General features: G+C 38.8%; 1 protein-coding gene across 4 annotated transcripts in view; it reads left to right on the top strand.

Moving 5' to 3' along the window:
- The window catches only part of rptor (regulatory associated protein of MTOR, complex 1), a 176,147-nt gene that overhangs the window by 99,679 nt on the left and 62,544 nt on the right, over nt 1-13,924 (top strand). For all 4 annotated transcript variants that reach the window (XM_061047764.1, XM_061047782.1, XM_061047773.1 and 1 more), the window contains exons 9-11: nt 1,884-1,984; nt 4,724-4,868; nt 12,533-12,608. In XM_061047764.1, the coding sequence (XP_060903747.1) occupies nt 1,884-1,984; nt 4,724-4,868; nt 12,533-12,608 (322 nt within the window). The remainder of the gene's footprint in view (nt 1-1,883; nt 1,985-4,723; nt 4,869-12,532; nt 12,609-13,924) is intronic.

A 13,924-nucleotide genomic window follows, 5' to 3' on the forward strand; every position in this document is an offset into this window, starting at 1 on the left:
GACTTAGCACACAAATTTACACATCTAATATTCCTCTAACATGCATGATAGTACACACAGCTGTGTGGATAGAATACTGCTGCCATGCTATCTTAAGACATGGGGAAGCTGTTTGAATGCTTAGGATGTTTTCTGAATATTAGATGTCAGAAATATGATTCAAAATTCAGAATGTTTATTGTCATGTGCACAGTAGGAAACATGTTTCCCTGTACAATGAAACTCTTTGCTGTCAACAATGAATGCCAACAATAAAATATTAAAATTAAACAGCCAAATAAAAATACAAACAATAATAATATATACAAAATATACAAAAAAAATAAGGCAATTTGAAGGCAGTAGAGTGCAAATAGAAAATGTAAACTGTGCAAAAAAAATGAGTGTAATATGTGCAAACTGAGCATGAGGTAGTTTGTGATTGTTATGATACCAATTACTAAAGTTCCTTCATTACAGTAGAGTAACAATAAGAAGATTTTTTTTCTCTACATGTAGGTGTGCTGAAAATGACACATCTAATATACACACTCATACTGGATTGGATAAATTAATAGGTGCAGAAAATACACGATCATTATCGGTTTCTTTAATACAACAAATATCCCTATCCCTTTATTCCACTCACATTGCTCGTTTCTCCCTAGACCTCTTCTCTTGACTATTAAACAAAGTGTGCATGATTGATTTTTTCATTCTTGCCCTCAGCTTCTTTGCACCTACCAGGACAGGAACGCTCACAATAGCATCATTTTAATTCCCACTGTAGCTTTGCTCAGCCTTAACATAAGCAGACGTTTCATCAGCCGTTCTTTTGGTGGTGTTACAGGAGTGTTATCTTTATCCAACAGTCTTCTCCTGACTTCTTCTCCAACTTAAACCACAAACATCAACACTTATTATTCCACTTTTTTCAAAGTCAAATTAGTCTCACCAAAAAAAGCAATTAAGATTTGAAGACATTTGGGGAGATTCTGCAAACATCGTCTTACAGAAAAAAGAAGGGCCAGCTGTCCGGACTCTGGACTTATTTAGTTGGCTAACAAAACGATACATACCTTTTTCCTATTTCTTAAGATATTCTCTCATAAAATATATTTGTAAACAAAGACAGATCCCATTTCCTCTTCAACAGGCCAGGGCCATATCCTTAAAATTCAGTATCTTTATATGAGAGAAGCTTTTCCATCTGCACATCCAGTTAGCACACAGAGTTATTCCTATATGTTTAATGCTGTGGAAAAAAAACAACTGAAACTGTGTTAAAGTTGACCTATTTTGTTGATCCCCATTTTAAATCTTATATAAAGTGTAATTGGATTTCCATATTAAACGTGGGCAAAATTTCAGATCATGACTCATGGGATAAACGTATGCTGGAGGAATCCCAGGAAAAGTCTGCAGAGGGTGCTCCCCCCCCAGAAGGCTTACAATAAGGGAGGGGGTCCTTAATGAGACTAGCCGCTTTGGTTTTTACTGACACCAGTTTAAGATAAATAAGAGTTTTTTGAGCTTCTTATCATGCAAAGCTACTCTTCAGATTTCCCAGACAGCATGAAAGGTTAAAATGAATATAATATGGGATCTTTAAACTCTAACTCTCTAACTAAATGCTAAATTCTTTGTGTACAATCGTCTGATGTTGCTCTGTGTCTCGGCTCTTTGCCCACCACAGTGTCTTGTGTGCACACATGAATATTCAAGCTTTCAGTCATTGTTAGTCACTCGGTGTAAGGGCCTAAGTGCCTGTAGATGTAAATGTCTTCAGCTGGTTGTGATAATACCACTGCAGTTGCCGCTTTGTTGTTCTGAGTCAACTATGTGACATGTAGTGAGTGTGGCTGACACAGTGCCATCTGCGTTGTGTTGTGTGTGTGGTGCAGGATCCCTGGAAGGCTCAACGACAGACGCACCCCCCTCGGAGAGCTCAACTGGATCTTCACAGCCATCACAGACACGATCGCCTGGAATGTGCTGCCTAGAGGTGAGGCTGCACACACACACATACACACACACACACACACATTTGAAATGCTTGGTTAAGCTTTTTTAATCAAATATAAATGAATTCCTCAGAATTTCCCAACCTTGCATAATTATTCCAGTTCATTATAACTTGGGTTTTATTTTTGTGATGTTGGAGATGAATTCCTTACATTTTAATATTATCCCACTTATCAAAGTAATTGATAGTAACACTGCAAAAAAAAAAAAGATTTCAAAAAGGGCAAGAAAGTGTGAGCCAAATGACCGTTTGCTAAATGGTTTCCTTGAAGGCGAATGTCAAATCAAAGCTCAGCACATTAGATGAGTTACAGCTGCTCTGTCAGGGTAGTGGATGTGACAACATGACAGTGTGCGCTAAAGTTAGCGACTCTGTTCTCTTTTCTTGTCGCCAGCAACATTGGCAAACTTTACTCAAGATTGCCGACCATCCCAGCCCCCAAATGCTAATAGCTCTTGCTCTGGTAGTGCTGTTAAATATACGCAGCATCAAATATAAAAATGACTCCTGGTGATGCTTGTGCAATTAAATAAGCTTTCCAACAAAACATGGTGTTTGTTTAGAATTTTTTTTTAAATCCTGTAACATAGAAGCAAAGCCCATCGTCATCTCCAGAGACCTGTGAATACCTTCAGTTCATTTCTCAGTTGCACTTCTTACTGGGTGAGAACCAGAACTATTTTTAAATACCTCAGCAAAAAAAAAAAAAAAAAACTGAGTCTTTACAAAGGTGAATAAAGGCAGTACAATGTTAGCATCCAGAATCATTTATCCAGACAAACTGAGGTTGAAGTACAGCAGAAATCGGGGGGAGAGAAAGAGAGAGTAGGGAATTGCATGCCGGAAAGGAGCCACAGGCCGCCCGCCTGGAGGACTCTGTACATGGGGTGTGCAAACTAATGAAAAAAATGGTTCCACTTTTCAAAGTATTAACCTTCTAGTCGAATGTGGGATCTTTTCTACAAAAGAAGCACTGAAATTGACCAACAAGTCATAAAATACACCTTGAGCTCTCAGAGGATTATCTAATAATTCAAACTGCTCAGATCTCAGGAATCTTGGATTTATACTTGGTTGAAGGTTGTTTTTCCCCTCGTAGGTTTTCAAAATGTCACATGTTGTGCTCAGTCTCTATTACAGTCAGCAGTTTACAACTTTTTCAATCAATCTCCTGAGCTAACATAAACTTGATATGTGATAGTTCAAGATGACAAATCCAACATTGAAAACTTTAATTTCAGCTGGCAAAATGAAGGATAGTACGCTAGAAATGTGTTGCCCATTATTTCTCTTAAAAAACCGTGTAACTCCTACTTGACCAGTGTAGCAACAGTCACTCTTAACATGTGGGTGTGTTTCTGTTTGGAGTTGCTTAGTATTTTTAGGTCTTGCACATTGTTATCATGACTGATGCTGGCCACAACTATAACAAGACCCAAAGCAGAAGAGAAAACAAACAAAGCCCTCTTCTAGTTGGAGGTGGTGTGAGGACGAATCTGCAAACAACAGCTAACGCAAAGTTGTTAAAGTTGAGGGAGGAAATAAAGTTTACTCTTTATTTGAACATGTCTTACCAATGATGAAAAATGAAATGACCCGTGTTTCAGCTCACAGGGAGCCAAAATAACAACTACTAATAAAAACAGTAGTCATGTCTCAGCGATACTAAAACATTAAGGACATCCCCGGTGGTTGAAGAAAGTGAAGATGTTGACATTAAGTGGCAAAAGTGCAGTAAGTGCAGGTTGGCTCCTCAAATTGAGATTAATTGTCGTTAGTGTGTGGGGCACAATAATTGGAGATTGGGAATAAAGCTTTAAAAGCAAGAATACATGTAAACACACACACATGCAAAACTCCTTTAAATGACAACACAAGCAAACCCAGAGGCTTAGCCTGACCCAGTGGAAATACATCTCCACTCCTCTTTTTTGACATTTACTTTACAGCATATTTACTCTTCATAGCTGTCTCTTGTATGCAACACACATCTACACATCTACACATCTACACACACACACACACACACTACCATTAGCACTCTCAGACACACTCAGACTCCCTTGAGACAAACTGTATCCCAGCTAGAATAGCAATGTGACAATGCTGATGGCTGCCAAAGCCTTTTAAACCCTCGGGGCTCTGCTGTTAATGAAGCAGCCCACATCAGAGAGGATCCCTGTAATGAAGGCACTGCACACCTAATCCAAATTTCACACACACACACACACACACACACACACACACACACACACACACACACACACACACACACACACACACACAAACTGACACACTGTGTCGTCTCACACACAGTATCACAAGCACTTCAGTATCAAAAGAGCGGAACACTGACAACAGGCCTCGGAGTTTCTCATATAATATCACCCAAACAAACATTAGCTCTGTCCTACAAACAAGGGAATCACAAACTTAAACCAAAGATGGGCATGGCCATGATAAGGTGTATTGGTGATTACATTTATAAGCTGATAAAAAAAAGTGGAGCTACAACTTGTGATTTTTAACCTGTATGCTCTGTAAAACCTGAACACAGGCCGACAATTTTTCTGAAAAGGACCAACTTTAATCGAATGACATTTTATCTTAATGAGTTTATTTTCTGTCCTTCATTCATCACCCCGTTTTTCTTTATTCTTCTGTCTGTGATGTGACGGTTGCTTTCATTCCTCTCTCTCTCTCGCTCTCTCTCTACAGATTTGTTCCAGAAGTTATTTCGTCAGGACCTGCTGGTGGCCAGCTTGTTCCGCAATTTCCTTTTAGCAGAGAGGATAATGAGGTCCTACAACTGTACACCGGTCAGCAGTCCCCGTCTACCCCCGACATATATGCACGCCATGTGGTAAGACACACACAAACAGGACACCTTGCTTGCTGCCACACACACACACACACACACACACACACACACACACACACACACACACATTTACATACACAGATGTCTTTTGCTTTCCAGAGCAGAAGGGACAGTCTTTGCTATTTCTTCACACACACACTAAATGAAAGAACAGACTTTCTAACAGAAGAACTGTTTGGTTATGTGAAATAAAAGACAATGTTGTTAAAGGCATGGTAGCTTTATTTAATGATCATATCATTTATTCCCTTTAAAGTTTTGAAGACATCACAAGATGCTATCAACTTGGTCTCTGCTCAATGGAAAAATTAGCCTCTGGCTTAATTTCTCTTAAGTTCTGTTTATCTTTATTCAATAGAAACTCCTCTCTTAAACAGTTGTTCAGTGATAAAGTAAGCTAGAGGCTTTTTTTTTTTTTGATGAGTGTGTTTGTTTTTTTTAAGACATTTTCTTAAAGTAGTTTTTCAATGTGATTGGCCACACAGACACACAGCAGACAGTCCACTCTGTTCTTTTAGAGCTAAACTGAACACAACAGTTTGATTGAAATATTTAGATAACCTAAATATTAACCTATTAAGCTCAGACATGTCACATGTTAAGGCATGCTCGGCACAGTGACGGGGGCTCACAGCTAGTTTATTTGATATAAAGTACCAGCTAGCTTGTGCGATCAAAATGCATTCTGAATGCAGCTCTGACCATTTTTATTTTGTATTATATTGTTTTATTTGTATATAATGGATGTTTTTGTTGTATACTGTAAACAATGCATCTTTAGCAGAAGTAGTTTTGTTGGTGGTTGGTAGATGACTTCACAGCTTTTGTGTGTCAACGTTTTCGGTAAAACTGAGCCCTAAAACTACCTCTCTGTAGATGTAGTGATATTTCTATATGTTCTCGACAAACCTCCAGTAATAGCAGATATGTGTGTTTATTTAGTTTAGAGTATTCTTCATTAACACAGCTGTGGTCAGTACATGTTAGACAGACTTATTGGCACATTATAGAAGATTGTTTAGTATCAGAAACAAAGAAGTTGGTTGAACAAGCTGTGGTACTGCTCCATAAATTTGCACGGATGCTATATGTTGCTGCTAGCAGGGATTTAGCTTTAGTGCAGCAAAATAAGTTTTGACAAATGTATTATTGTTTTGACAAAATTGTAACTTATTTTCCTGAAACACCAGTATCTGTCCTTGGATGAAGAACATGATTTCTCATTTCAAAATGCTTACAAAGGGGACACAAATGGTCCATCAATCATTTCAAAAAGCAAGCCAGTGAATTCAGTTACATTTCTTGCCATGTCTCAAACTGCATCATGAAAAACAGAAAATGAAATGCTTTAATTACTCTCATAACTTGTGCTGTCGAGGGAGTGTGAGCCAAAACATGGAGGTGGTTTTATTTGCTTCAGCTCTAGCATATGCAGCTACCTCTCCCATGCTTGGTATGCTTTCCATAACTGAGATTCTCAGTTATTTGTGTAGGCCGAGGACTGCCAGTGTTGCTGTATGCCTATGTGTTGCTATGTGTCTTATGGCAGAGACAGTTTGTACTGTCAGAGAGCCTTCACTGACCTGAATGCCATACATGCACACAGACTAAAAACAAGTAGTATGATGAGTAAGGGCACGGCTGTTACTACAACCACCCATCACTTTGATTGAAAGCAGCAATATAACACCTGTTCTCTGGGGGATATTAAGACACTTTGGGACATCTCCAAGACCCCCTCTCTGTGTTGGACATGACAGATTTAGGTTAAAAGTGCTGGTACTGCAGGAGAACAGAAAAATATAACTATACCAGACCACAAAACTTTCTTGGAATAATTAATTCCAACATCTCAGAGTAGAGGTGGGCGATATGGGGAAAATATCATATCACGATTTTTTCTTTGGCAAAATCCCGATCCCGATTTTTTTCATACTGATCTTTAGACAAATTTGTAAGTTACTGACCAGTTCAACCAAACTTATTTCCCTGTATAATGTTTTTAAATGCACAAAAACTGCACTGACAAGTTTAATCTATTTGAAAAACATCTTTGTAGGAGGTCTGGAGGTCTCTCACCCAGAACATCTTTCAGAAATGTCTTTCCCTCGATTTGATCAATATTTATGAACAATTTGAAGGTTTTCCTCACCACTTTGAAATGATGATTTAGTTATGTGTCCTCTTTTTATGTTCATCAGGAACATTTTCACGCAGTGATGCAGTCATTTAAAAACATGTAGACTTCAAGTTCTTGAGTTCCTACAGCTGTAGCTTCATACAGGCTCTGCAGCCTTTGTTGTTTTTTATGACATCGTTTAGTTTAGTTTATATATAATCAAACATAATACAGAATGTGTTCATTCTCTGACACATGATCAAAGTAAGTTTTACTGACAGAAGAGTTTAATTCATAGAGGGGGCACTGACAACAACATTTTAAACACCGGGGTTATATCTCTCATCACTGACTGTCTGAGCTCTGCTCTGTCTGTCTGCAGACTGTTAACATCTCTCCGGCTCGTTAAACGGTTTCTTGTGTCGCTATCTGAGATCTAAACTTAACTGTGCAAACTATGCAGATAAGTTAACTGTTGCTCACAGCGTGTCGGTTTGGAAAAATATCAGAACAGTTGCATATAATCGAGATGGAGTTGTTTTTGCAGACTTTACTTTTAAGTTTCATTTTCGTTTTCACCGCTGTGGAGCAGACGAGGAGGAGACGAGTCTGTGTAGGAGAATAAACTGCAGCATGATAAAATAAACACATTAGCCCGGTTCTACGATCTCTCTGCTTTGGCAGATCATTAGCACGCCCCCCACTACCTCAGAGTTTAGATTGTTGTCCCTTTTACTAACACCGCCTGAGACCTGAGAGGAATTCTTGCTGTGTTTTACAATTTTTCCTAAAACAATGTCTATGTATATAATTACCAGAATTAGTGCTGGGCTGATAGGTTAAAAAAAACTAAAAGAGCTCCAAATGTTTTTTTCTTCATATTGATTTATATTTAGCAAGAAGAGGGTTAATTGACCCTGAGGGTTGATTTTGTAAGCTTAAGAATAAAGATTATTAGTATGCACACACATTTTTATCACACAATTATTTATGCTGGTTCTTATTTCTAACTCCAATCCTAAAAAAAAAAATATGAAAAAAGCATAATCATGGTCAGATACTAGTGTCCCTCTAATGTAGGAGGAGCTGTGAGCTGAGCTGGCACTAACAATCTCAGCTTCTTTAGGGATTAGAGTCCATCAGTATTCATAGTAAACAAAGTTTTAACGGAAGCAAAATAATGCACAAACGTTTCCATCCCCTCCCATACAACAGACCAGTGACCAAAACCTGTACAAAAAAAGAAAAGAAAAAGAAACAAAAGATGTCTTATTTGGAAAATCAGTGGCCCTGAGCTGCAAGCTTTTGCTTTCCTTTGTTCAGTTTGTTTCCCTTTTGACTAACAGATGTCTTAGGATTGGTTTGATTAGTGTTTTAGAGCCTCGAGTGAGTGACTTGAGTGACTTGAAACTAGAAGAATGAAGGACATGTTTTACTTTCTAGCCAACTTGGCTGAGGTTATTAGATCTCTCCATTCTAGAAAGAATGTCCAGAGGTTGTCGTCATTGCTGCTAAGTCGGCGGCGTATGAGAGAGGTTAGTTACTTCTGATGGTTACGTTACATAGCAGCCTCTACCATCAGGGTGTGAATGTGTAGGTGTGACGTGGTGTAAAATGCGCTTTGAGTAGTCAGAAGACTAGAAAAGTACGATACAAGCTCAAGTCCATTTAATACTACCATCCTTATAAACTTACATTTAATCATAAACCCCTATCCCCAGCCCTAACTACATTGATCAATACATCAATACAGACCCACAGAGATCAATCAATCAATTTTTATTTGTATAGCGTCAACTCATAACAAGTGTTATCTCGAGACACTTTACAAAAAGCAGGTAAAATACCTTACTTAAGAGATGCAGAAATGCCTGATGTCTGCTGATTTGACATTCTCCTGCGTAAGAAACAAATACCATCATCTCCATCCTTTACTTATGCAAACACTTCTCCCACTTTCTATTGTTTTTATCCTCAATCTTCCACAAATGCCTCCCTCCATCTCTCCCACTCATTATCTGGCTGATGTTGGAAAAAAATAAAAACTCGTCTCTCCCTCTTTCTGCCTCAAGGAGCAACTTGTTGTGCAGCACTCTGCCATCGCTTATTGTAGAGCACACTACTTCTTGCTCCTTGAGCAAGCAATAGCCTTTCTTACTCACTTGTGCAGGCCCATTAGTTTGGATCGGGGGTGTATTGCAGTGTTTACCGCCAAAGAAATTGGAAGTTGCACTTTGTTCCACAGCAGCACATGCAGTATTATAGTGGACAGAATAACAACAAAGAGGTACTTTAAGACTGTAAGACACAAGACTGAGGGAGTGATAAAAAATAGAAGTGCCAGAGATAAATGGCAAGTACAAAAATAAAAAGGTTGGATTAAAAAAGACTGGAGGAAGGACGATGGAGAGGAGGAATTAAGCAGTTTAGGTGCTTGTTGATCGATGATGGTACCCAAACACAAACAGCAATTGTTATTCAAATGGAGCAAAATAGTGAGGAGCAGATAAACCCAAGGCTGATAACTCCCTCGTGGGTTGTTTCAGAGTAGGAGTGTGTGCTTCTTCTTTTATATGTGTGTACGTCTCTGCACCATTCTCTGCAGGTACACAGAAAAAGAGTTTAGTCAGCCGCCTACCGGTACATACCCCTACACTCTTCACTTGGCTGTCCCCATCCCTCACAAAATAGAGACGCACATAGACAGCCTATGATGATGGTTTACTCGCATGTATTGGCAGCATCATGCAAGTTAATTCTGTCAACTCAAAACACTGCAGCAGATTCCTCCCTGAGCGTGTTTCCTCACCGTTAGATTACATAAACACCAGCAGGGAAACATATTCGTTGGCATCATTTCTACACAGACTCCAGGCCAAGTAATTAGTTATGAAACCTAAAAAAGATCTGCAAAATATCCATAGATTACAGAAAACATCATTTATTGTACGATATGGATGGATGGGTGAATACTTTGTTAATCCTTTGCAGGGAATAACATTGTTCTAGAAGCTGCGATCACAGTCAAGACACAACATAAGAACATTAAGGCACCTTAAACAACACATCAAAAATCAGAGTTTCATTAACAAAAGATATCTAAGATATGTGATTAACATTCAGTGTGTAAAAGTATCCAGTGTGTAGAATTATGGTAGCCTAATGTTTTAATAATCTAAAAGCCCCAATTTAAATATATATTTATGCTTTTATTATATATTATGTTGATACCTACCATTCCTCAACACAAAGCCTTTATAAATTCACTGTGTTAAGTTCTGTTATGATTTGTAAAATACAATAATTCAAAAACAAACTGTCAAAAATAGTATAAACAGATAATAACTCAAAGCAAATGCACAAAATAATTTTGGCTCCAAACTTGAAGAATGGAACTATAATGGTAAACTAAACTAAATCATTTACAGTTTAGATGATGCAGCATTATATCTACCTATCACAGGGCATTAAATGAGCTCCCATAAGTTTTGATAGTCCAATCAGAAGCACCATAGCTTCCTTATGTAGAGCGCTCTTAGTAAGTGACGCTGAAAAAGATGCTGACCGCAGCAGTTTTAAAGGGTTTTTTTGGGTCAGTTTTTAAGTACTGCTGTGATTGTTGGCTTTACATCCACAGTAACATTGTAAACTTGAATTGATTAAAGCTACTTCTGCAAACTCTTTACGGTGCCAGATTGGCCAAAGGTTTATACACACACCAGCTGAAAATGGTCTTTTTATAAAAGTGGGGATACAGTTTTTATGTGAGTAGGACAGAACAGTGTCACAATCTGATGCCATTCTTCTGAGACAAAAGAATCTGATACCTTCCCAGTACAGTTCTGCATTTTCATCTCAGCGATCCCAACTACAAATTCCAACTTGTGTCTAAGGTTCATGAGAAACCTTGAGTAGATGGTGGACCAATATAAACACCATAACCACATTTATTCAATGTGTGCTGCCAAACAGTAAAACTACTAAAGTGATACATGTTCCATTTTGTGAATCCCTAACCCTAACCCGAGGGTCGTCTGTTCAAGTCCAGGTGTGGACCAAATTAGGAAATTAATCTGGTAACTAGAGATTTGCCAGTTCACTGAGCACTGGCGAGGTGCCCTTGAGCAAAGCACCTCATATGTTTAGTATGATCAGAGGTCTCTCCCTGTCTTAATATCCTAATTTGATCACAGTTAGATATTCTTTCTGGAGTACATTTACAGTGTTAAAATCTTTCCCATCTGCTGTGCACACATTTTTGTTGTTGTTGAAAATAATGAAAGGCTTGTATCTTACTGACCCTGCCCCTAATAAAGGCAGGTTCATAAACTGAAGAAAACAAAAGCCTGGGCTTTAATTGAAGTTCTACAGTAACACAGATTCATTTGTTTGCTATTACAAATTTAAGCAAAATACAAATACAGATACTGTAGCAAAGTTCTGGATAACTTTTGATTTTCACCAGTGAGTACACAATCACTTTGAATCTAATATCGTTGAACTTGCAATGTGAGTAACACCTGTTCTTAATCATGCAGTGATGTCTTATTTTCTGGTGACATTTTAGTTGGAGGTTTGAAGTGTTTGCTGCCAAAACACCAGCTGTATTTTTTTATTCTCCTATTAAGCCTGAGACCTTACCAGCTTACTTAACAAATTGCACTTTTGTTCACTTTTAGAAAAGTTGCACATTACTGACAGCAGTGAGTGCATTATACTTTAAACACCACCAGAGTATAACTCGATTATGATACTCCCAACTAATGGGTGATGCTATTTAAGCAGCTAATAAGCGTCTTAGACCGAGTGAACCCTATGTCAGAATCAGAATCAGAATCAGGGTTTATTTAGTACATTTACTCATACAAGGAATTTGACTTGGTGTATTGGTGCTAAACAATTAAAGAGGAAATAAAGCAGAACTAGCAACAACTTAAATAATACAGTATAAGAAGCTATTACAATATATAAAATAGAATTTAAACATGTAAAATATAAAATATAAAAAACACAATGTACAAAAGGTGCAATGTAGGAGCTGTGCAGTGGACTATGAGAAAAAATGTGTGTGATGTATGTCAGTCATTCAGCATCACATTACATTGCTGTGAATCTACTGGGAACATGCCTCAACCCCTAACTCATGCTAACTGAGAGGTGAGACCCTGCCTGAGCTCACTTCCCCGGCGAGTAAAGAGGAGCCGGAAAGTGGAAGGAAAGAGAGACAGACGGAGAAGAGCAGAGAAGCCGTGATCCGGTGTGATGCGAGTTACATAACCCCATGAATTAGATATGATGACCATGAGAGAACGCTGGTGTTTAGAGAGGGATTAAAGGCTCCTTGCTGCCCTCTCCAGGACCTCGTGCTGAGAATTTAAAGAGGTGTATGTGCTCTGGAGAAAACATGAGCTGAGGAGAAAAGTGTCAGTAACAGGTTACAAAGACAAAAGCAGACATGCTCTTGTTTCTGTTTCTTTAGTTCACAAAGAGATTAATGAAGTGGTTCATGTGTGTCACCTCTCTACAGGCAAGCGTGGGACCTGGCTGTGGACATCTGCCTCTCTCAGCTGCCCACCATCATTGAAGAGGGCACCGCCTTCAGAGTAAGTCTATGTGACAGGACAACAAACACTGAAACCTATTCAGCATCACTTGAAAGGAGAGATCAATCAGAGTGTGTTTTTTTTTTTTTTTTTGCAAGTTTAGCGTTTAGTGTTTTGTCTAGCAGTGATGGATGGCTCTTATCTCAGATCTGTCCACCGCTGACGCCTGTAAACATCAGCGGCGCTTGTTTGCACTGCAAGTTCCGAGCCACCAGCATCTACAGAATCTCTATTAATCTTTCAACACACACACACACACACACACACACACACACACACACACACACACACACACACACACACACACACACACACACACACACACACACACAGACTCAGGCTCAGTCCCAGTGGAGAACATTGTAAAACGTCAAGTCCAATAATTCAAGTGTGAGCGTTGAATAAAAGTGAGCTGTGGAAACCACTGCCCTGCACTTTCAGCCAGTTTCTTTTGATATTTATTGGCATGGCAGGGGACTGTGATGGAGAAGCTGAGTGTAATGGAAACACGCTGCTCGAGAATGATTGAACTGATGATAAATGAAGTTATCTGGGTCAACAAAATACCGCTATTGTATCAGTGTTTGTGTGACGGAGCAGGCTGCTGGACATCCTGACAAACTAATCAGATATTGGCACCAATTTAGCTTTTCCCAATGCTAGCACTTCTCTCTCTCTGGGCTATATTTTCTCCTCCATTTTCTCCTCCACCTGGTGGGCGTCTTCACCATTGTTCCCCCGGGAGAAGTTTTCCATCCGTGATCCACCTCTGCTTTATCCTTCACTCGGGCCGAAGAAACACTTACCAGCAGCGTAATTGAGCCTCTGAGGACTACTAAAGGAGATCTTCCCTCTCTATCTTGCTCCCCTCTTTCAGGAGCCTTTAAATCCTCCCTGATGTGCTACAACTGTTTACCTTACATTCTCACACTGTGTCTCAACTGGATTTGTCGATGCAGAAACATTATAGTGCATAGTCAATTTCAATTATTGACAATTTGTTGTAGTTTTTTAGGTCGCTGAATGGTTTATAAAAATGCTTCAGAAAAAAACAAAATAGAAGTAATCCTTGTTTCTTAATATAGAAGTGGTAATAATTTTTTTTAATTTACCATAAGTTAAGTCACCATCATATCTATCTAAATATTCTCTTCCCTCCTGTTCCGCCCTCACACTCTTTATCAAACAAGTCACTGCGCATACTGCGGTTACATTTTTCTCTTTGTTATAAGATTTATTTTGGGGATTTTTATGCCTTTTATTTCGAGAGACAGAATCTAGGGGAGAGTGAGAGTTTTTTTGGAATGACATGCGTG

This window comes from Labrus mixtus, chromosome 2 (assembly GCF_963584025.1).
Source record: "Labrus mixtus chromosome 2, fLabMix1.1, whole genome shotgun sequence".
NCBI lineage: Eukaryota > Metazoa > Chordata > Actinopteri > Labriformes > Labridae > Labrus > Labrus mixtus.